At 39.1% G+C, this 23,988-nt stretch overlaps 1 protein-coding gene across 11 annotated transcripts in view; it reads right to left on the bottom strand.

Annotated features, from left to right (window-relative positions):
* The window catches only part of FRY (FRY microtubule binding protein), a 426,981-nt gene that overhangs the window by 145,137 nt on the left and 257,856 nt on the right, over positions 1-23,988 (bottom strand). For all 11 annotated transcript variants that reach the window (XR_010837245.1, XM_067016675.1, XM_067016673.1 and 8 more), the window contains 8 exons: positions 21,482-21,621; positions 17,394-17,484; positions 17,085-17,164; positions 16,887-16,967; positions 11,612-11,780; positions 8,533-8,625; positions 8,340-8,438; positions 6,557-6,658 (listed from right to left, as the gene is read on the bottom strand). Coding sequence is in view for 10 of the 11 variants with exons in the window: in XM_067016675.1 (XP_066872776.1) it covers positions 6,557-6,658; positions 8,340-8,438; positions 8,533-8,625; positions 11,612-11,780; positions 16,887-16,967; positions 17,085-17,164; positions 17,394-17,484; positions 21,482-21,621 (855 nt within the window). In the remaining variant the exon portion in view is untranslated. The remainder of the gene's footprint in view (positions 1-6,556; positions 6,659-8,339; positions 8,439-8,532; positions 8,626-11,611; positions 11,781-16,886; positions 16,968-17,084; positions 17,165-17,393; positions 17,485-21,481; positions 21,622-23,988) is intronic.

The raw sequence follows: 23,988 nt of genomic DNA, 5'->3' as shown, positions 1-23,988 counted from the left end.
TGGACCACGTCCAAATTCCATGATGTTGTGCATGAGGGGCCTTTGGTGACCTGGCTCCCCCACCCCCACCCTCCGCCTCCGCCTCCACCCCCACTGTACTCTGCGCCATAACATCCCTTCTGCAATTCATCGAATGCCTAGAAAGCCTTCCTACCCTTGTTTTACTTGGAAAATTCCTACTCCCCAGCAAGATTCATTAGGTGTCACTCCTCTGTTACGTTCCCCTGCCCCTCCACTCCTTCCACCATCCCAGAGAGATTACCAGGTGTTCCCGCTGTCTTCTAGAATGTTCTTCTATGCCTTTACTTGTACTCATATGTTTCCTACCAGACTGTGAGCTCCAGGAGTTTTGGATTGTTCATCTCTGTGCCCTCAGTGACTGCCGTACAGCAGGTTATCAGTAAATATCAAAATTTTTTTAAAAAAGCAAACTGTGAGTAGTAGCTGAACGTGATGCATAAGCAAAATGTCTTTATATAGAAACTGTACAAAAGGCAACCCTTAGTACGTAGCTGAAGCTAATGGACATATTACTAAACATCTTACACTTGTACAGCATTTTGTTATTTCAAAAGTACTTTCATAGACCGTGACATCAATTGGGGGACTCTGTCATTGACAGAAGCCAAATCACTGGCTCAAGTCTTCAAGCCAGTAAATGACAGGTGGGATAGGAACTGACTTCTGGTCCAGTAAGGACTGTTTTCTCAGAAACTGGAATGTGTATATTACAGGATGCTTACTATATCTGACGTGATCAAAGTTGTACACATATTAACTCTTTTTAATTCTCAGAATCATAAAGTTGATACTGTTATTGTATCTTTTCACAAATGAGGAAATCAAGGCCCAGGGTGGCTAATAGGTGGCGGAGCCAGCATCTGAACCTAAGCAACCTGGCCCTGGTGTCTTCCAAACATGAATTTTCCCATTTCAGTGGAAATATTATATATGGAGACTGATCAAATATGCTGCTGGCACCTACTAGACTGTACTCTACTTGAAAACAGGACTTTTTCCTCATTGCCTTTGTCAACAGCAGCTAACATAACAAGGTCTTGATATATAGTTTCAGGATTTTGACACTTTTAACCTATTTCTCAAACCACCGACTTCTGTGTCAAAAGTCTCCACTCCAAGATGGAAAGACTATTCTATTCTTCCACTGCAATACGCTGCTCAACTAATTAATTAACCAACAACTTATTTATATCAGCTCTGAGGTCACAGTGATAAAACTGTTCAAGGATCTCGTAGGTTTCAGAGTGGTTCTTCCCTGGTCTCCTGCATCTCATCTCAGTCCTGGTCACGGACAGACTTCACGTGACATGTCACCCTGCCCAACACCCTGCCCACCTTCTTTAAATTGTGCTTTTGATTTAGTTAAAGCAATTCAGTGTTAACAGTAACAAGTAGGGAGCACTGAATTCACTGATAACTTGGCTAGTGACAGGGTCACTGGACAGACCCACGTTTCCCATGATCCATCAGCTGACCACTTGCACCCAGTCACCCAAGCTGCTTATGAATATGCAAATTCCTCGGCTGCACCCAGACATTCTAAACCAGAATCTCTGGAGGTAGGTTTCAACAAGTTGCATTTGTAACAGGCTGCCTTAGAGATCCTTATGCACACAGAGATAAAGATCCATTGATTACAGATGAATAAATAATTTTAGTCTTTTGATCTTGTTATACTCAAAACACTTCTAGACTTCTCTTCCATTGCAGCTAAAGCAACTGAAGCAAACCTATTTCTTTCTCATATTTCCTTGCACATATCACAGTCAACACCTTGCTTTCCTTTTGGCATTTCCTTTTGATACCTGAATCAATTTACTCTGATCATAATTCAATCTTTTTGATGACTGTATTATCCAAATAACATGTGCTATAGTTTAGGATAACCTCTAAAATTTCTGTACCAGAAATTTACAGAGATTATTTTCCTATTCATTGGCTGAATAAATAAGGCATTCACAGAAAATAACACACCTGTCATCTGATCACTAATTTTCGGACTCAATTTGTGTGCACTATTAGAATTTAGAAATTCCACTTTGAAATGTGCCTTTGACAGATCTGAAACATAGATAAGAGATTTTCTCAAGTTTATAGAAATAAAGTTAATATTAAAGCAGTATAACTATTTCTTGAAAATTAATATTTAAATAGCTAATACTGCATCACTTACATTTGATTTTTGCCAAGAGGATAGTAGTTGTTTTAAATGGTACCGTACATTTTAATGCATTCGGGCAATGACTGTGGAATCCTTAATATATTACTCAATCCTTCCCCCATAAAATAAAGATATCATTAATACCCTTACTTTTATGTGAAAAGTTAAGAAAAAGCACTCCTTTAACTTCATAGTGGTTATGACACACAAAGATATATTAAGTGCCAAACACAAGTTTCATCAGAAACATTTATGGCAACGAAACTATGAGACGTTTAGTGGAAAGCAAAAGACCTTCCTTGTCCCCTCCTCTTCCCTGCCCCTCCTGAATCCGTAATTCTCTATCATCATATCCTATTTGATTTTCTTCATAGCAGTTATCACTATCTGAAGTTTTTTTCCTCATCTATTTGTATACTTGTTTCCCGCCTGTTTCCTCCACTAAATTACAAAGTCTAAGAGACCAGAGTGTTACTATGTCATTCATCACTTATTCCCAGCAACTGGAACAGTGCCTGGTACATTTCTAGTGAAGAATTGTTGACCAATTGACTGATCGAATGCATTCAAGTCCCAGTGCAAATAGTGAGTGAGACAAAAGAAGAATCCTTTTTAATTCTGTACTTTGGTTTCTAGTACTATGAAGCTAAGCTGACTAATGTCTAACCTTCAGATGATATACCTTCAATATTGCTATCTGAGCAAAATTTTTAGAAAAACATAACTATTATCATGAAAGCACAGGGGGAGGTCAATGCAGCCCGTGACATTGTCATAATAATCCATGACATGTATGTAAAGGCCCTACTGCTGGCCTGGCTCATAACAGATGTCCAACTAATGAGACCTATTGTTGTTATTAATTATACAGTAAATAGATTTCTTAACTTTTGAGGTTTCTTGTTTGTTTGCTTGTTTCTGTGATCGAGACCTCACTGGTATATTATACTCATTATTGTAAGAAAAAGGAAATTTAAAGATTCTCCCAATTATATTATCCATTTTCGAGGATAAGAAACTTGTACATAGTTATTATGAACACAATAATTACGACATTTTAAAAGAGATATTAATAAATGGAGATTCAGGACAAAAAAGTACTATTAAGTCAATTTTTCAAAACATATTTCCCTTCTTCAGAATGAGATATATTATGGCAGATGTGAAGGGAATGTAACATTTTAAAAAAGCTCAATATGTTCAGATTCTGACATAAAATACATAGAAGAAAAAAGCATTTGGTCACTACTTACCAGGGGTTCCTGAAAGATGTCAAGGCCGTGGTGAGAAGGTGTTGTAAACATCTCACCACTTTACAAGGGTCTCTCGCTAATACGTGGTTGACCGAGTTAACAAGTGTAAATAAAGACTTCACGTTTGTGTTACCAAAGCAGCCTGCTTCTGACAGACAGACAGACAGACGCTGAGGATAAACCAGGGCACTGCCGTTAAATGAGCATTGAATCTGAGAGTGTGTTTACTTTGAAAGCAGATTTTTCACACTCACATTTCTAGTCTGCTCTATGTCATGCTCCCCCCTTGATGGTTCTCCCCTGCAGGACACGTCAAAGGTGTCTACCAAGTTCAACACGTAAGGTTCAAACACTGGGTTCATTATACTTGAGTACATACAGGGGACGGGGAGACAAGTGGGGGAGGGGGTGCAGGGAAAAAGGGACGGTGACCAGAGGAAAGAGCTGGATTGGTGGTTCTTTCTGAAATGATATGTTTGGCTCTAAATCCACAAAATACTGAAGCCATTCAAGACAACGTGTACTCCTAAAGCCACGTTAGTTTTTCCTCGGGTATTTCTTCCCTGTCGAGGACACCTGAGGAGTTTTGGAAGGTTTTCTGTATATTTTTAAATGGTCCCATTTAATCCCTACTGGGTTTCGTTCTAAATACGTGTGATACAATTTTATTCCAATTGTAACTCATCAAGGATCTGTATCTTTTACCCTTGAGGAGGTGAATTCCAACAATTTATTACCCATAAAGTGAAATATCATTGCCTTTCCGTTGTCTAATAACTACCTCTTTCCTGCTTCATGGATTACCAGACCTCCAGAAATGGCACAGGTAACTCCCTACTCCCAAGTTTTACATCCCTCCTTGTCTGCTTCACGCATTTTGAAACTTCATTACATATCCCCCAATGAAATGCCAAGTTCCTTGAGAACAAGGACCCTAGATCTAATTTTTATATAACGGACATCCCTATCTTTCCCATTTCCGGCACCTTCCCTAGCACCTCTGCTCTTCCTGACCTTATTGCCTTTCCCTTTGAGAAATCCTGATGCTTGAAACGTTTGCACAGGGAAACACCATCAGCATGCAGCCCTTCTCTCTAGGGCTGTGTGTAACCCTGTTATTAAGTCTTTTTGGTGGGCTTCGACCAGACTTTCAAACAACATTCTAACTTGAAAGCAATTAAGTGCAAAGTAAGATTATGCTGCTGTATTTCAAAAGCAACTCCGGACACCAAGAATTTTGGTATTTTTGGCCACAACAGTAAACTGTCAGGCAAAACACTATTCTGATTCTAAGTAAAATTCATCACAAACACATTTAGCATAATATATACAGAAAAACGAACATTCTTAATCATTTCTCTTTTTGTTTCAGTTTGAACAAAATGAGCTTTTCCTCTTCGTGTAAAATGTAGAAGAAAAAAATATTGAAATGGAATAGCTGGATAACTTAAAAATGGACCAATATACCAAAAAAATGACACTGGGTTACAGGTTGGAGGTGTTTGACAGGTGGATAAATCCCTGAATCAAACATCTGAAAGTGGCCATTATATAATAGCCGATACCCTGAGAAACATTGTGTTTTCCAGAATGCTTAAAAGCTAATTCTATATCCACTGCTATTCTATTTCCCTGCCAATCTGAAGAAAATAAATGATTCTGATCTTGGATTTCACAATCATCTTTTAGAGCCAGTACGTAGCTGGTGCTTAAAACAGCCCCAATGCAGACTATTGTGTCATTATATGGCAAATGTCAAAATAATATAATTAATCTTGACCATTTCACCAAATTAAAGGGTCTTAGAACAAAAAGGACAAGGCAGTATGTATAAGCACATACAGCATTTTATAACTAAGTGTATTTCAAAAATTCTAAAGAAGGAAGTATTAACCTTCTAAAAGGAATTCAACCTCTTTGGACACAGCTGAGAGCAACAGTGAAAAATATTTGCTACTTGTACATATCAGAAGCAGTGTTCATTCAGTTGTCTTTTATCAACAGGCCACTAAAACTTAAAATATGTTCACAACATTAAAAGTTATAAAGCCAATTTTAAAGCTAACCATTACAGTTGTTTTAACTGTAGGTTCCTCGGTTTCAGGCACCATGATTTGGTTCTCACGTCGCCCAGCCTCTGAACAGCTGTTGTTCAGTGAATGCTTAGGACTGACTGGCAGGTGGCTTTAACAGAACATCTTCAAACAATCACAAATAACAGGGACAGGAAATAAGTGTTCTCTGCTACTAGGTCAATCCTGGCACAGAATGGAATGTTCCCCCCACCCCCCCACACCCCCAGATATTTCCCTAGCCTGGAGGAGGTTAGAGAAAGGCTGGAGGAGGCCTAGGTGAGCTTCTGCCAGTGAAGTGTGGCCTCCTTTTTTTTAATCATTTAGAAAAAGTGTGACCATAGATGCATATAGAGGGGTATTTAATTCTACCTTTAAAATGATCCTTCTTAGGGACCTCCCTGGCGGTCCAGTGGCTAAGACTCTGCACTCCCAAAGCAGGAGCCTGAGTTCACTCCCTGATCAGGGAACTAGATCCCACGTGCTGCAACTAAGACCCGGTACAGCCAAATAAATATTAAAAAAAAAAAAAAAAAAAAAAAGCGCTTCTAAAGCGATCCTTCTTAGATGAGATTTTACAACATTGTAAATTGACTATACTTCAATAAGAAAATTTAAATTTAAAAAAATTTTAAAAGAAAAGATTTTCTTCCCAAATTTGACATGATTTCTCTTAATCCCAGTCACCTTCTAAAACTGACTATATTTAATAAGGAAAACTCTTCTTAATATTTTTTTCATTATTCCAAAATAGTACAGGATCATTTCCCCTGCAGACATCAGGAGTCACTCTCAGAAACACACAAAACAGCCTCATACTTTGCCTCTCACTGCTGTGGCCTCTCCCGTTGCGGAGCACAGGCTCTGGACGCGCAGGCTCAGCGGCCACGGCTCACGGGCCCAGCCGCTCCGCGGCATGTGGGATCTTCCCGGACCGGGACACGAACCCGCGTCCCCTGCCTCGGCAGGCGGACTCTCAACCACTGCGCCACCAGGGAAGCCCCATACATATTTTTATAAAAGACTTTTCTGAGCCGACAAATACTAACTTTAAGGTTGGATAAGCAGTTGTTGAGGAAAATGTGCCACCTGTTCAGGAATAGCTGCTTCTGGCTGACGCAGAGCAGACAGGTCACCAGCGGGTACAAGGCCTGAGGAGAAAGAAGATGAGGTCACAGGATGATGTCTATTTCAACCAACCAGGTAACACACGCTCTCTGGAACCACCACCCATACATCTCCCCCTGTGTGCTGTACGCGCCAGAATAAACAGGACACTTTGTAACACACCCAGGTGCAACAAGTGCCGTGCAGAGGTGGATATTTTGCAAATGCTTTCTGAGGACGATGGGAATGGAATACTCTAGAGTTATGTAGAGGGTAGAGAGTGAGTTTCATGGATCATAAGTGGAATCTGATTCACTGATTTAGTCTTCACTCATAAATTTTAAAAACAAACTATCGTAGATCACTCTCAATCCTCAGGAAAAAAAAGCAGGAAGGCACACTGATTTTGAAAATGTTACTGGCTTTTTTGCTCATAAACATCTACCAGTTTGTCCCTGTCTTAGAGGTAGGTGTCTGTGTTTTCTTTTGCATGCAATCTTCCTGTAATTAAGGAAGATTCCTAAAAGAAATGTTACTGAATTGGTAAACTGCACCCAGACAAATTTAACCGCAGGAGGAATCTGCTTATGAGCGAATAAACAGAGGTTCTACTGTGCTTTTCCTGCCTAACTGGGCAGGTTTCCCGCAGCAACTGGAGAAGACAGAAAAGCTTGTGGGCGGCCACCCAAACAATATACATGCAGAAGCCACTATCATTTTGCTGAACGAGATTATGGCGCTCCCCAAAATTAGGGCTAGTGAAGATTTAATCAAAAATATAACTCGCTCATCCATTAACTTGAATTAGCAAAAATCTGTTGCCACAATGAGATTCAGTGCTTAACAATCCATACCCTTATTTTGTTGTTGTTGTTGTTAACTTAGTTTTAAACTGACTTTGTACTACTACTGCCATTGAGTGCAACTCTAATTCCAGCCAGTAATTTAAAAACAAAAATACAAGCAGTCACAGCGACCACAGAATGTAGACAAATGAGCAAATCTGTCACCACTGCCGGCAAAGCAACTGAGTATTCGCTCAAATAATAGTGGTAATGTCCATACTTTAAAGATTAGCATACACAGTGCTGGAAACCAGCTTCCTAAGCAACCTGATCCCTCCATACTATCACAATTACAGCTGGTCTACCACCTGCTGATGCGTAACCCAGAGCTTTATTTACCATGGAGGAAAAAAGTTGTGGTCATTTAAAAAGACTTTTCTATGCTGCTCTTCAGTACAAAAGCATTCCCCCAAACTGTTTTCTCAGCCTTCAGAGAATCTTTCCAATGGCCAACCAACTGTGTCCCAACTCCCTTCCCTGCCTGGTTCCATTTTGATTCTGAGTATCAGGATGGGAATTAGCCAGTGAAGATTCCTGGGGATTGAGAAGAGAGACTGTCGTGATAAACTTTAGCCTTCAGATTGAAAAAATACTCAGAAATTAAAATAAAAATTAAGTTAAACCCATCTTGAAAATAAACAGTGGAATCTTTAGGACTAGAAGGGTCCTTGAGGAGACATGGTCTAATCCCCTTATGCAACCATGGTTCAGTCATGGTCAATAATAGGTGGAAGCCCCCAAATTTGAAATGCTACCTCTCTCTGAGGAAGCTGTAGGTAATTCTCCCATCTGTGGAACCCTTATGACCCTCAAACAGATTGCAGCCTCGGAATTTTAGTCTCTGCAGTTTTGTCTTTTGAATTTTCTCAGAGTTACTAACCAAGGAATGCTTCTTTCGAGAAGAAAGTTCCAGCGTGGTATCATATAGGCTTTCAACAAAGTTTCTGAGGCAGGGAACATTGACTTCATTTTTAACAGCCTGAAATAGACATGCATGTTTATATGATATTAATGAAACTGCTGCTCCTCTAATCCAATTTGAAGAAGTTCTTAAAAATGAAAATGTAACTCACAGCAGCAACTGGGACAAGAATTTCAACAAAAAGCCCAGCCAAGGCATGCTTGATATCTTTGTCTTTGACCTCGAGGAAGTAATGTGCACATTCCTGAGAAGTAGAAACAGAGTAAAGGGAGGGAGAAAGATTGAAATGTGCACAGAAAATGTACGTAAGCAAATTTAAGCAGACAGATCTTAATGTAATCACACCCAATAACACAGCATATCCCATAATCAATTTTAAAAATCACTGGATTCAAGCATTTATATTTAAGTTCACAATATCTTCCAATGACATTTTACAAGGCTGGTTTTCTCACTCTCCCCCCAACTTCTATCCCCAAATCACTGAAAATCACTTTGTCCTTTGCTGAAAGGAGGAAGCATCTATAACCAGCAAGCAGACATTCATCCACTGACTTACAGGTCGGTTCATTCAGTGACTCATTTGCAGGAAGTTTCTAATGACTCCCTGCTGTGTGGAGGGGCCCTGGGGCCTTGATTGACCCACAAGTACAGATCCCCAGAGAAGGTAACCATGGGAAGAGAGACAGAAGACATTAACCTTATGTTAGGCCCTGACATTTTAGGTGTTTATTATTCAGATAGTTTCATGAGCAAGTCTGGAACGCTTCCCTTCCCCACCTCAGACAAGAAACCTTTGGAATAGTTTCTTAAGCAAGGATGTCTCTGCTTGGGGACTCCTGTCTACAAAAGGGTATTTTTGGTTGCCCAGGGAATAAGATATTAGAAGAGCTGGCCTGTCCGGGATTCTGCCAGCCCCTTTCCCCTTCCTGGCCTTTTGGGTAGTAACTTCCTGTGGTCGTTTTTAGACGTTGTTTTCACGGCAAGGTCCAAGGCTATATGTATTTGTGATGACACTTTAATATCTGTCTCAGCTATTACCTCTTATTTTCAGTTCACATTGGGACTATCCCCAGCACTTATTCAAGTTCCCAGTATATCAATATCGTACTAAGACACCAGTCCAAGATACGCACTGCCGGCAGGGGAAGTCTTTGCGAGTTTCCCAGGACAGAATGGAGCTCTATGGTCCCCAGAATGGTGGCCCTTTTCCGACATTACTTTGCATTCATATGTAAATACTGTCTCAAATCTTAATTCAAGTACATAGAGACGCAGATCATTAGCATGAGAGAGAGATAAAAATAGCACGCATTTAGTGGGTCCTTACCACGCAATGCTCAGAACCACCTTCCAAAGTCAGTGTCATTATTACCACTCTGCAGACAAGCTAAGTGAAGCTGGGAGGGGTTAAGTGTGACTTGTCCAAGGTCACAGAGCTGGTAAGTGCTGAAGCTTGAATTCAAACCCAAGAAATTTGATACAGGGCCTATATTCTTTTTTTTTTTTTTTTTTAAACTGCTTTTTTGAGATACAGTTCACATACCATGCAATTCACCCTTATAAAGTATACAACTTGACAGCTTTTAGTATATTCACGATTGCCCATCTTTCACCACAATCAAATTTAGAACCTTTTCATTGTCCCAGAAAGAAACTCTGCACCTGTTAGCAGGCGCCCCTTACCTCTGTATCCACAGCCTCCTCCTCCAGCCCTACACAACCAATCTACCTTCTGTCTCTACGGATTTGCCTATCCTGGACATGTGCTATTATGAATAATGCTCCCATGAACGTCTGCATTCAAGTTTTTGTGTGGACATATATTTTCATTTCTCTTGGCTATAGACCTAGGATTGGAATTACTGGATTATATAGTAATTCTAGATTCAAACATTTGAGGAACTGCCAAACTGTTTCAGAAGCTGCTGGGCTATTTTACATTCCCACCAGCGGTATATGAGGGTTCCAATTTCTCTGCATCCTCACCAACAGATAACCTGCTGTCGTCTGTCTTTCTGCTCATAGCCATCTAGTGGGTATGAAGTGGTACAACCTACACTCATAACCCCTGTATCTAAACTCTTTATTAAGATCCTCACTAAATCTAATTCACAGCAGCATTTGGAAAAAAAAAAATCCCTTTAGATACTAAAGTTTTATAAAATCTAATAGAGCTGTGCGGACTTCCTTGGCATTCCAGTGGTTAAGACTCCGCGCTTCCAACGCAGGGGGCGCAAGCTGGATGCCTGGTCGGGGAATAAGATCCCACATGCCTGCCTCGTGGCCAAAAAAACAAAAGAAGACGAAACAAAACACACACACACGCACACACACAGAGCAAAACTAATAGAGCTGTGTATTCTGGGAAATCCTCATTAGCAATAATTTGTTTTTAGTACATAATGGTGAACGATGTGTCACAGACACCTAAACCTGTATGGTTTAGTTGATTTTTTTTTTTTTTTTTTAATGGGCCCAGCCGCTCTGCGGCATGCGGGATCCTCCCGGACCGGGGCACGAACCCGCGTCCCCTGCATCGGCAGGGGGACTCGCAACCACTGCGCCACCAGGGAAGCCCGGTTTAGTTGATTTTTTAAAAATTGATTCCTTTTTATAGTATGAATAAAAAAGATATCATTACTTAAAGTTCTGATGCCTGGAAATGTTAACATCGCCAACTCAACGCGATCAGTCTCAAAAGGTAAGAAATCAGCTATATTTTATTGACAGAACAATATGCAGCCAATGGGTAAAAAAGAGAAAAAAAGTCTACAGGGCTTCCCTGGTGGCGCAGTGGTTGAGAGTCCGCCTGCCGATGCGGGGGACGCGGGTTCGTGCCCCGGTCCGGGAAGATTCCACGTGCCGCGGAGCAGCTGGGCCCGTGAGCCATGGCCGCTGAGCCTGCGCGTCCGGAGCCTGTGCTTCGCAACGGGAGGGGCCACAGCGGTGAGAGGCCCGCGTACAGCAAAAAAAAAAAAAAAAAAAGTCTACAAATAAGATTCCACTGTACATCCTACTCCAAAGGTGATATGAGTTTAAAAATGAAATTAAGTGCCTGAAAGTCTATTACTTTGGTTACGAAGCCCTTTATGAATTATTGAGGAAGAAGCGTAGGATTTTTTTCCATGTGGGCGAGTGAATGGTTCTCACGGTCCAGGTCAGTCACTTCTGAGGAAGGCAGATGCTCCAGGCTGACAGCCCCTCAGTTCTCCTGCCCACGACAGTACCTGCATAAACTGGAGCGAGGCCTCGAAGTCCTCCACCGGGTACATCTTAACTCGAAAGAACTTCATCCCCATTATCAAGCTGATAATGCTTTGGACGACATACGGGCTCTGCTCTTTGTGCCGTAATTCCTTGAGCTCTGCCATGAATTTCTTCTTTACGGCAGGGAATCTAAGAAGAGAACGTGAGTGATTTATCAAACAATGGGTAGGAAAGTAACTGTGATGCAGGTCCCCCAGCATCTAAGAGTGACAGGGCAGAGAGATGGGGACCTTTGAATCAGCTGAAGTACAAAGGCTGTCATCTTGTAAAGGTTCTGATATTGAGGATTTGGTAAAGAGTCCCGTCTTCTCCTTTCTTCTCTTATTCTATCAGATGCTCAACGTCTCCTTCAGGCTAGGGAGAAGATCCAAGGTTATTTAGAGCCTCTCAAAATGGTTCGGCTCTTAAACTGAGCATAATGAAAAGCTCCATTTCCTCATGCTTAGCAATTCCCCAGGTACTTGCAGACCCCAAGGGTCTCAAGCATCCAACTGTGAGACGATGAGCGGTAACACAGGAGGCCAGGTACTTCTGACAATGACAGCAAATAACGCCAAGTAATATTCCTACATCCATCTCCACAGTTTTCTGCTGTTGCTTCTTTTATAGTTTTAGGTTAATGATGATTGAAAAAAATATTTTCAGGTGGAAGGAAAATTCAAATCATCTCTAAAAGATGAATAAGCTCTCTAACCATGTATGGGATTCTACAAATAAAAAGACACAGTCCCCAAGGAACTTAAGGTATTTATATACCTTATTTATATTTGAAAGTAAAATAATATTAATAATTAGTAACATGAATTACAACGTTGTCATAAAAAGTTTAAAAAGAGAATAGATCCTAAGAGGATGGAAAGTAGCAGATTGTCAAAGGGCCTAAGGGTAAAGGAACATATGCAAACAAGTTATCTATACTATTTCTGAGATGGCTGGTTTGACTATTGGTTAAAGAAAAGGAAAAACAAGGAAAGCATTCTAAGACTCATTGTATTTCGTTTCCTGAAACCATCAGCCTGAGTTTCTGCAAAGGATCGGTTAGGAGCAAGGCATGGTCACAGAGGGTAATAACGACTATAAAAGTTAAAGGCCAATTAATAGGATCCCAGAAGTTCGGAATCGCAACTCTTGACACCTCAAAGCAGAAATTTTAGGACATATAAGGGAGGTGGTAAACATACAGATACGGTGTCACCGAAAGGCAGTGCAAGAGGTGTATGATTGACAAGTTGGCCGTTACGGGCTTCGTGAGAGCTGGCAATTTTTCTCGTTCTCGGCTGGAATGCAGGTTACATGGTGTTCATTTGGTAACAGTTTGTTAAAATTGTTTGTATTTTCTAAACATCTTTACGTTTGCTGCATACAAAAAAATGCTTTTAAGAAGGCAATGGAGCAGAAAATAGGTAGTGAATGCGTTTCCATTTTATGAATGAAGAAACAGATTGGAAGGTCAAAGTGAAAAAGATGAGACTTTGTGATCTTCTGATGTGAATTCCAGGAATTTCCACTATTTTGTAGCTGCCTTAGACAGTCATGAGCTGTGAAATGTAGTCCCTGTCTACTTAGAACAGTAGACAGTTTAACTGGAAAGATAAGACAACGTAGCACTGACCATGAGCCATGTGAATAATAGTAATACTTTTAATAAGAATAATAACCAGTATTATTATTTAAGAGCTATGTTAGCATGGGCCTGGGACTTTGCCTGGATCTCTCTGGTCCTTCAGGGAGGTTAAATGCCCCACGCCAGATCACTTTCTCATATTTCACACTGTCCTTTATGTGACTAATACACCTGAAGGGGCTCCGGGGGCACTGGAGAATGAAGGGGCTCTTTCTAGCTGGATAATCAAAGATTTCAGAGATGATTTATGTTAGGGTAAAAGGTGAATAGAGGTTTTAGGCAGAGACAGATGAAGGACAGGAAGCAGAAATGGCATAGCAAAGCGATGGAAGTGACACTTTCAATCAAGATTATAAAAATTTATAAAATCTATAAAAACTAGATTTTTAAAAATTATATTTCATTTCAAATTATTTCCAAACACTAAAAAAAAAAAACTATGGTTTTAATTTTGAAATGTGAGACTTTAAAAGAAAAAAGTAACTTTACAGGATAGAGTTATATTGTTTTAAAGATCACATGATACTTGGAAAGGGTGTTTTCCTTTTCTAATCCGTGACTAAAACAAGAAGAGGGAGGAAAAGGCAGGTTATTTGTACACTCATTATTTCAGTATTCTCATGAGTTAGTGGCTAAAAGTCTACTTATTTCTCATTTAAAAATAAATATAGCTATCTTTTACTTTAAAAAGTCCCACCTGACATAAACATGTTATTTTAAAATAAAAATAATCCAAAAATCTATTTGCACTTAAAACCTATTTTCCCTTAAAATAATTTTGGGGAAAAATAAATTTCTTTTCAATGACCACGCCTAGAGTGTTTAGTATTCTTAGGGCTTCCCTAGGGCTTCCCTAGGGCTTCCCTAGGGCTTCCCTAGGGCTTCCCTGGTGGCGCAGTGGTTGAGAATCCACCTGCCGATGCAGGGGACACGGGTTCGTGCCCCGGTCTGGGAAGATCCCACGTGCCGCGGAGCGGCTGGGCCCGTGAGCCATGGCCGCTGAGCCTGCGCGTCCGGAGCCTGTGCTCCGCAACGGGAGAGGCCACAGCAGTGAGAGGCCCGGGTACCACAAAAAAATAATAAATAAAATAAATAGAGTGTTTAGTATTCTTTAGTAAATACAGTAACTAAACGATTACTCAGTCTTCTGCTTTAAAATGTATAGTATATATTATTAAAGTGAGAGTATAAGAATATATATACGAAAATTATATCACATAAAGGGAGAGCAGTTTTGGAATGAATCTTAGAAGCAATCATCACTATTTAAATGAAAATGTCAGATTTTAATCCAAAAAACTTACCTTAAAAAAATCTAATTTTAACTTAATTGACTTTGAAAAAGTCAAGACCCTGGGTGAATATCACTTAACAGCAAAAAAAAAAAAAAAAAATTTCCCTTAATGACAGGAATTGAGCGCATTATCACTAGTAAGATTAAAAATAGTGATTCTGCTAAAACTTAAAGACCAAACTAAATATTAATATCTAAAGTCAGAATAAAGAAGATATTTTATGTGCATTACCCCTGTGATCTAGATATAAAATCTAAAATTAGAATTGTTACATTACTCAAGTTTATTTTTTTTAAAAGATAACCATCCTATACCAAATAGGCATACGTCCTTTTTTTCCCCCACTGAGAACAAAGGAAGCAGTAATTTTCTAAGGCGACAATAAAGTAATGGTCCTGGTGTACTTATGAGAATAATGTAATATGATAATCTGTAGTATGACACCAGTTTAAGACTGTACTGTCTATCAATAAAGGTTAACTCTATACTGACCGGTTAAGAATTTATCAATGGGGTTACTATATATTATTGCAATTACTGCAAGAAGCCACTGGTGAAAGCGTTTTCTTGTGACTAAAAAGTACTAGAGCATTATCCAAATTGAGGCATTTGTTATAGCCTACTATTGCAGAATTGAGACAAATACTGACATGAAAATTTTAAAAAGCCCCTGTTGGCAAGAAAACACTGGCTCATCAATCAGACCTAATACGGAAAATTCCTGCAACCTTAGAACGTTGCTTTAATTATGACGTTGTCTCTCAATTCATTCTCAACCAACTGAAAATCAGTGTAGCTAAGGCAAGTCATTCTATAGTAACCGATATTGTTATGTACAGTTCGCAAAACTAAGAAAAACACAAGAAGTCATTTCTGGCATATTAAACTTTCCAAATGATTGTATAAGAGAGTCAGGCTGGGGTAATTACAAAGGAATATGATGAGATTTCCAGGGTTTGACAAGCAGCCAAAATACATATTAACAACTCATTTTTCTGATCTTTTCTAGGAATGAGGTAGAGACACATGAGTTAATTTGGCACATAACTGCAGCTTATTCCTTCAGAAAGCCAATAACTTTTATTATTTAATTGCAATGGAAATCTCTCCAAAATGCATTATACTTTATTTTTTCATGAACTACAATTATTACAATGGGCTATAATAAAAGTACAATATATATTCTCATGCAAAATGGTCCAGGTAACTCTAATGTTTAGTTCTTATGTATGCTTTGGCCAGTTTCTCTTTCCTCTCTGTCGCTGTCAGTTTTTGAGCTTGATATTTCTCAAGGCGTCAGTGTATCTAAGTCTCTTCCATCTCGTACTGATGTTTTATGAGTTAGAAAAAAATAGGTAGTCAAGATGAATAGACAAACAGGGTTAGATTAAACAAGTCCCCTCAAGGGGTTTTTGGGGTCTGTTTCCTGAGTTCTTGACTGTTTGGGCTAGCTAAAGGTGCTGAGTAAGTACTTCTAAAAAATTTTGTTTTGTGTTAAATTGAGTGTTTCCACACTGCTAAGTTAGGAAATTCCATCTCTCGAAGATACAAATCTTTCCGAGGGTTGCAATTTCACAAAGATCAGGGCATCACTGTTGCCCCAAACTGGCCTCCTGGCTTCGATTCACATTATGTCTCTGGCTCACTCTACCTAACCTAGAAATTCAGGATCTTGTCCGATTTGCCTCAGGGTTGAATTAGATGAAGATGGGTGAATAGGGTGTGACATCACTTCTGGATGAAGTATATTATTGCTAATAGTCTAATACCACTTTGTTCTAGCCTGCTAAGTAGTGTAATGGGGCCAGATATATTTAGCAATGAGAATTTTCTGACTTGTTTCCATGACAGAGTCTTGGACATTTTTAGCTCAGCTGAATTAAGTAAGGTCTATAGTAAAGGCACATTCTAGAATGGAATTTTCCCACTCACGGATGCTGTATCATTACCACCCACTCATGGAATATAGAAAACAAAACTTTTAAAACTGATAAACTTCTTTGGAAAACTAAGCAGGAAGAAAAGTACTTTGGTTAGTTCATTCCTTTCTCAGATGCAATAGTCTGAAACTCATGGACTCTTGGTAGGATCTGGCCCAATTGCCAAGTGAAAAAGCTAAAGGAGAGAACAAATTGGAAAAAGACTTGGTACTTGCCCTGGGGAGCTTCTTGTGAGGTTCGGAGACAGGGCACACACAGCATAAATAAACCCTAGTTTCTGGTAAGCTCACACCCTCCCCCTTCCTGAGAGTAGGGCTGGGTTGGCACAGAAGAGGCACTCATGTTCTTAGGGTGAAGGATTCTGAGGTTCACTTACTTAGCCTGTGCCAACACTCCAATGACTTCTGCATACAGGTCTGCCACAATGTGCATATTAGCAGTGTTAGGGCCAAGGTACCTAAAAAACATACAATTAGACAAGTTAGGAATCCCCCCAGGTCATCTGAAAAGAGAAAACTTGATCTAGTTTTAAGTACCCAACTTCTTCAAGTTCAAAGATGACTAATTACTTTACCCTTCTTTGTACTTAAAGTGCTTGAAAGCCAAGTTAATAACATCATGTATTAAACTGTCTATTACAGGATGAAGTGGAATCTGGAAAAAAAAAAAAAAAGATGGCTCTTAACTTGGAAGGGAATATTAAAGATCAAATCAGTAAGAGTACTTACAATGAACTATATATGGCCTTTAACAATCAGTAAGTATAATTCATATGACATAGTATTTGAAATTCATGAACAATTTAATAAATTTGACCTTAAAAACATAATTAGTTTTTAGATAAATAAATCTTATCTAAAGTAACATTAAATGAATGACCTACCTGTTTCAAAACTTCTATTAATACTAAAGAAAAAATAAAATCAATGGCGAGGTCCCGTCTTTCCATTAAATAATCTCGCTGCTGTTCATCACTGTAAAATGTAAAATATTCACATTAAATGGGCACTGAAAATAACCTCAGAGTGATGTAATTCACCCCAAAATCTAGGACCCATCCCCAGTGGACTGCAAACCAATCTTGTTACGAAGAAACCGCAGTGGTAAATACACACTGAACTTATTCCTATGATCAGTCTGGTGCAGTGGACAAACACTGGATTTGAATATTTGACTTCATGTTTTAAATATCCAACCATGTCAACGTGGGTAGCTATTTGTGAGTCTACAATTTCATCTTGTGGACTTTTCTAATGTACCTCTCAACACAGGAAACCTATCCTCTGTAAAATGGAAACAAACACGATACAGGGCTCCGGTGCTAGTGGTAGACCCTGAGAGGATCTTGTGAAAAGAGTTAAACAAGGGAAAGAAATAATATGATTACCTATGGAATCAGGACTGCAGTGGGAGGAGAAAGGATCAGCATTACATTTCGTGTCTTTTCCCTGTCCCTTTCCTCTTGACCTCTTGCCACTTGAGATTTATGAGAGGAAGAAAGAAGACGTGAGGGGGTGGTGGAGGAGAGAAGGATTAAAAAGCAGATGGAAGAAGAGGTAGGAGGGGCAAAGCGGAGTCATTTGAACTCATTCCAAAGTTAGGGAGCAGAATTAGCACCGCCAGAAGGACAGAAATGTGAGTTCATCCCCCCTGCCCTTCATTTCCTGCTTCTCTGATGTACTGAGGACTAATCGGGATCGAGCAACTGAAGTGACTGCAAAGTTCCTTAGCACAGAATAGTGGTTAAGAGTGTTGGTTTTAGAGCTTCCCTGGGCTCCCCTGGTGGCGCAGTGGTTGAGAGTCCGCCTGCTGATGCAGGGGACGCGGGTTCGTGCCCCGATCCGGGAGGATCCCACGTGCCGCGGAGCGGCTGGGCCCGTGAGCCATGGCCGCTGCGCCTGCGCGTCCGGAGCCTGTGCTCCGCGACGGGGGGGAAAAAAAAAAGTGTTGCTTTTGGGGTGGTGGTGTGATGAATTGGGCGATTGGGATTGACACGTATACACTGATGACTAATAAGAACCTGCTGTATAAAAAAATAAATTAAAAAAAAAAAGACTGTTGGTTTTGGTGTAGAACAGTCCTGGGTGAAAATTACACCTCTTCGACTTACCAGTAATTTTTCCATCTACAAAATGGAAATAATAATAGTAATTATAGTAAGGTTTGCTTGAGTATTAAGAGAAAACGTGTATTTAGTAGAGTCTCCCAAACATACAACTGCTCAGTACTTGCATATTAAACAAAAGCAATGAGAAAGGATGACAGAATTTGGATTTGTCAGGCAGATATTTTCAAAATAAATCAAGACTATTTTAAATATGGAATGTTTTTCTCTTCAGCCAAGAGGGAATGAGAGGAAAGCATATAAAAGATATAAAAAAGAACTTTGGAGGAGCTCTGCAGCCTTGAGCAAGTCCAGTTAAGCCTGGTAGGTGACAGAACAGGTCAACAAGGGAAGCTGCAGCTATAACTTTCAAGGGGAAATGTATGGACCGGGCAGGAACTCATTCATTCAGGATCATTTACAAACAGTCCTGCCAGGAGAAAAAGCAATGGACCAAACCATCTGTCTGGAGCCCTTCAAGACCCACTAGAACTAGAAAGTGCTGCTGCCAGATGAAGGGAGGAGAGGAAAACATATGGAGGTGCATTAAAAAGAGGGCGTCCACAAGTCTGACCCAGAAATTACATCATGGAGAAGAGAAACAAGAAGTTTGAAGACCACAGGGAGGGAAAACTCTCAAAGATGGCCAGCAGCAGTAGAGAGAAGAGGCCTGTAGTAAGGGGTCTCCAAAAGGGGCCAGAGGAACTTGAAAAAATAGCAAAAAAAAAATCTTGGTGGAAAGAAAATTTTAAACTCCTGATTCTGCTTTATTTAATAAGCCAATTTATGCTTTCAAATAAAAGGAAGACATATATCTTTCCAATAATGAATTCAACTTTACTGCTGGTTTGAGGTCTAACTGCCAGGAGCCAGAGGCATCTGACAAATTTATTTGGCAGTCAAAATGTTGATACTATACTAATCTTAGAAATCCTAACCCAAATACACATCCATCACATTTGACTGTTTTCAGTTGCTTATGCTTCTTCCGTAAGTTCCTCTTTTCTTGTTTCTATTAAGAGAAACCTCCATTATTAGCTACATCATGTTCTAGAGACCCTCATTCTTTTGGTTGTGTCCCAAACACACATTCTCTCTCTTATTTTAAACTTTCAAGGGCTAACTAAAAGCAATTGAGGTGAATTTCACTGTCCCGATTCTCTGTTTGATCTCAGCAATTACTCTGATCTCCTGGAAATAATCAGTAATACAACCTAAAAAGCTATTCTTTTCAATCCATAAAGAAATCAATTCATGAAAAATCTAGTTTTAGTAACTAAATTCTGACAAAACAGGGCAAAACGAAAACTCACTTAATTCAACTCACTAAAACTGCCCCACTCTCCATCCCTAGAAAGTTTTAGTATCTACTCCTAAGCTAACATGAAATAGGGGGAAATAATAAAATGACACCTTTAATTTATTAATCATACAGGCTGAACCATTTTCAGACACAGGTTTGACATTTTACCTTTCAATTTGATACATTAAAAATATTTATGAGAGATTGCTAATTGGTGTGGGGTTTCTTTTGGGGGCGATAAAAATATTCTCGAATTAGGCAGTGGTGATGGCTGCACGACCTTGTGAATATACTAAAAACACTGAGTTACACACCTTAAAAGGCCGCAGTTTATGGTATGTGAATTGTATCTCCAGTTCAAAAAATTCTTCTTCAACTAAAATAATGATTCGATATGCAAAAGTTATTAATCTCTCCCCCAAACAAAATGATAAGTAAATGAATCTCGAATAAACTCAAGTATATTACAAAATGAAATTATAAGTTCAGATGAAATGTAATTTGGTAAAATAACAGGTCTTCAATTTCAAGAGAAGTTTACATATTTTTAAGTACTAGGAGTGTCAAGAAAAATGAGAGGGATAAATCACTCAGAAGTAGTAGTTAATATCTGATTTTCTGAGTGACTAATTTCAGTTATATTGTCTTTAAAAGCTTTAAAAAAATGTATAACCCATGTGGAGAAATCTAAGTGCTTTGAAAAATCTCTTGTTTTTTTTTTTAAAAGAAAGGTAAATGTATTAAACTTTCTTATATTTGCTACCTTGTTATAATAGGTTGATTTCAAACATATGAAATTATACCTATTTACCTAAACTTCTGGGGGACATACATTCATTGGACAGAACGAGAATCGTAAGTTTTATGGCTGAAGAATTCATGTAGCAGCAAGTTCTACTTTTCAAATCCAATCAACAAAATTCTCAGCTAGAAGGGGAGTTAGAGATGAGGTGATCTGACTTCCCCCTTTGCTCACGAAAAGGCTGGGAGCTGGGAAGCTGGCCAAAGCCACATGGCTAATTAGTGGCAGCTCCATGACTACCTCTAAGGTCCAACCCAGCGTCCTTTGCACTACAGTACCCTGGGCACCCAAGGTTACGAACGCAGATCCAAATATCTAGGCAACGTCGTGCAGGGCCTGCTGCAGGCTTTCTGCCTTCAGCTGCAGACTGGAGGAGAGAGGGCCTAGGAGAGAAGCAGGCAAGAGGGTTTCCTAGGGTCCTTGACCCCCTGCCCCCACCACTGTCAAAATAAGGCCGTTGTAAGAATTTTCAACCTGTGACAGCTGGCAGTGACAAATACTCCAAATGTGCCACCTGCTAGACAAGGTGGCGCTCATGTGTAAAGAGGCAGGAAGATCGAGAAGCCACCCAACTCCCACTTTGATTTGTTTCAAGAAAGAAAAGAAAGAGGGAGAAAGGAAAGATAGAAAGAGAAAGGAAGAGAAAGAAAAAGAAAGTAAAAGACAAAGAAAGGAAAGAAGAAAGAAAAAGAAAGAAAGAAAAAGAAAGAGAAAGACAGAAAAAACTATAATCCTCGTAATCCTTACATAAGAGAAGTGTACCTTTTGGATTTATTGCTGGTTCTTGGTCTGTATTCATGTGATTCATCCTCAATGCCATTTTGCCTTTTATACCAGTCAAATAATGTACGTAGAATGGAAGGCAGGCAGTACTCAGAAAGGGAGCTCATTGAACTGATGACCTACAGAGAAAAGCAGGCGATTACAAAGCTTTGGTGGCACTGCCAATCGCTGAGAAACTTTTTATGTCACAAATAACTCCAAACCATAGTCACTACAAAATTTCCTATTTATCACAGTCCTCTCCTTAATCATCTTTAGTAGTACATTCCCAAGAACCCGTTTCTTACTGTTGACAGATGTTCCTAATATAATAACTCTGTGGTTTAAGAAAGATAATTACTTTGACTCCCTTTCATTCTAGAAATCAGATGTTAATTGCATACAGGTAATTCATGGATGGCAAAGAAATTCTTTTCCCACAGCATCTAACAAGTACAGTAACTGGTACTACTTAGGTCCTCAAAAATGCCTGTTAAATAAATTAATAAATTAATTAATTAATATGATTATCTTAATGGCTTAGGTGAAATAAGCAATTCTATCCCCCAAACAAATAACCTAAGTGGTGATGCAATGTATGGTTTTCTGCCAATGATCATTCATAAACTAATCTGAGGTGTGCCGCAAATTAGACTCAGTGAATCAGTAGCAGTAATTCACTCTGTATTACGTCAAAGGCAAACATCTCCCCTCTTTAAACAACAAACGTACCTTTGATAGATGAGTTAGTCTACTTTCCTTATTTTGGAAATATTCCTGATCTTTTATTAAGTATCACTCCTCAACTGAACTTCAGTCCATATCTCACAATACATGCAAAAGTGAACTCAGAATGGGTCATGGGTCATAGATCTAAGTATAACACCTAAAACTATAAAACTTCTGAAGAAAACATAGGGGAAAATCCTTGTGACTTTGGGGTAGGTGAGGATTTCTCAGGGATCAAACCAAAAGCAAATTCCATATGCTGAAAATCATCAAAATTAAAAGTTGAAGCTTTTAGAAGGATGCTGTTAAGTGATGAAAGGACCAGCCACAGACTGGGAGAAAATATTTGCTGAACACCTCTCTGATAAAGGTCTTATAACCAGAATGTGTCGAAGTACAATGAGATAGGTTTTAATTACTTAATTAACAAACAGTATAGGCAAATCATAACACCCAGCACTGATGAGACAGGAATTTATCTCAAGTACATAATTAGAGATGAGTAAGAACGTTCAGGACAGCATTACTTATTATAGCAAAAAAATGGAAACAAATGTCCTGCTCTAGGCAAATGCCTGAATCCAATGTGGAATTTGATGTAGATTATCTATGAAACCATTAAAAATCTCATTTCAAAAATATTTAATGCTATGAAAATGTTCATGATATGTTAAGTGAAAAAAGAGTGAAAAATCATTTAATTGGTATGATCCTAATTTGATAGAGACCCATATAAGTATGCATATATAGAAAATAAGACCAGGAGGATATATACCAATGTATTAAGAGTACATATTATAGTCAGGAGAGAGATCACCAGAGGCAGAGGCTAAATGCAAGTTTAAAAAAAAATGAAGGTAGAATTTTACCTGAGCCTTTTTAAAAGAAAGGGTAGAAATTTGAAATGAGAGTCAAGAAAGAAACTAAGCAAGGAGCCTAAGCAGGAAATGCTACTGTCCTGAAGCTGCAAAATAATTGTTTGTTGATAATGATTATGTGATTAATGAAGGTTTTGAAGGAACTGAAAGAAGAAATATCTGACTGATGGAGGGAATTTGGTTCACCAGAGGGGAGGGAAATAATGTTGAAAATTTTAAGTTGGAACTAAATCATAAAAGGTACTTAACGCCGGTCTAAACAATTTCAGTTTTCTTCTCTAGAAAATGAGAAGCCCCTAAAGATTTCTGAGTAGGACGCTCAGCCCATAAAAATGGTGTTTGAGGAGGTTTAATCTAGCAGTGACGTGTAGGCTGGACCGAAGTGGTTTGCAAACAGAGGCAGTTAAGAGAATACACAACACATGCTTGAATCTAATGAGGTTATTACTGCAACAGTTCCAGGAGTGCAGGGCTCAGAGCCTGAGCTGGGGAGGTGGCAGAAGAAACGGAAAACGTTAGTTAACTTAAAATATTTCTGTAGTTGAGCAGCCTAGGGTTAACTTCCTTTTACAAAAGCAGGAAACTAGAGCAATGAAAGCGCAAGTGCTTCATATCAACAGGACTTTCCACTGTCACCTTTAAAACAAGCCCTAAGATTGAACAAAGCAATGATTGCTTTCTTCCTCAGATTCTATTTCTTGATAGCTTATTTCATGCTCTCTCTCTTATAATTACGGTTATAGGTACATAATACAAAATTGTGCATTATCTTTAGTTATGGGTTAAGTTAAAAAAAAATAAACAGGCTATTGCATTTAGCCTGCCTGGTGAAACCAGTCACCGTTATAGGGTTCTGTAATTTAAAAATATCTAATTATTTTTTTTTAAAAAAAGAGCCCT

Source organism: Kogia breviceps, chromosome 16, assembly GCF_026419965.1.
Source record: "Kogia breviceps isolate mKogBre1 chromosome 16, mKogBre1 haplotype 1, whole genome shotgun sequence".
In the NCBI taxonomy this organism is placed as follows: domain Eukaryota; kingdom Metazoa; phylum Chordata; class Mammalia; order Artiodactyla; family Physeteridae; genus Kogia; species Kogia breviceps.
Note: the sequence above shows the minus strand (reverse complement) of the source record. Positions and strands in the feature narration are given on the sequence as shown.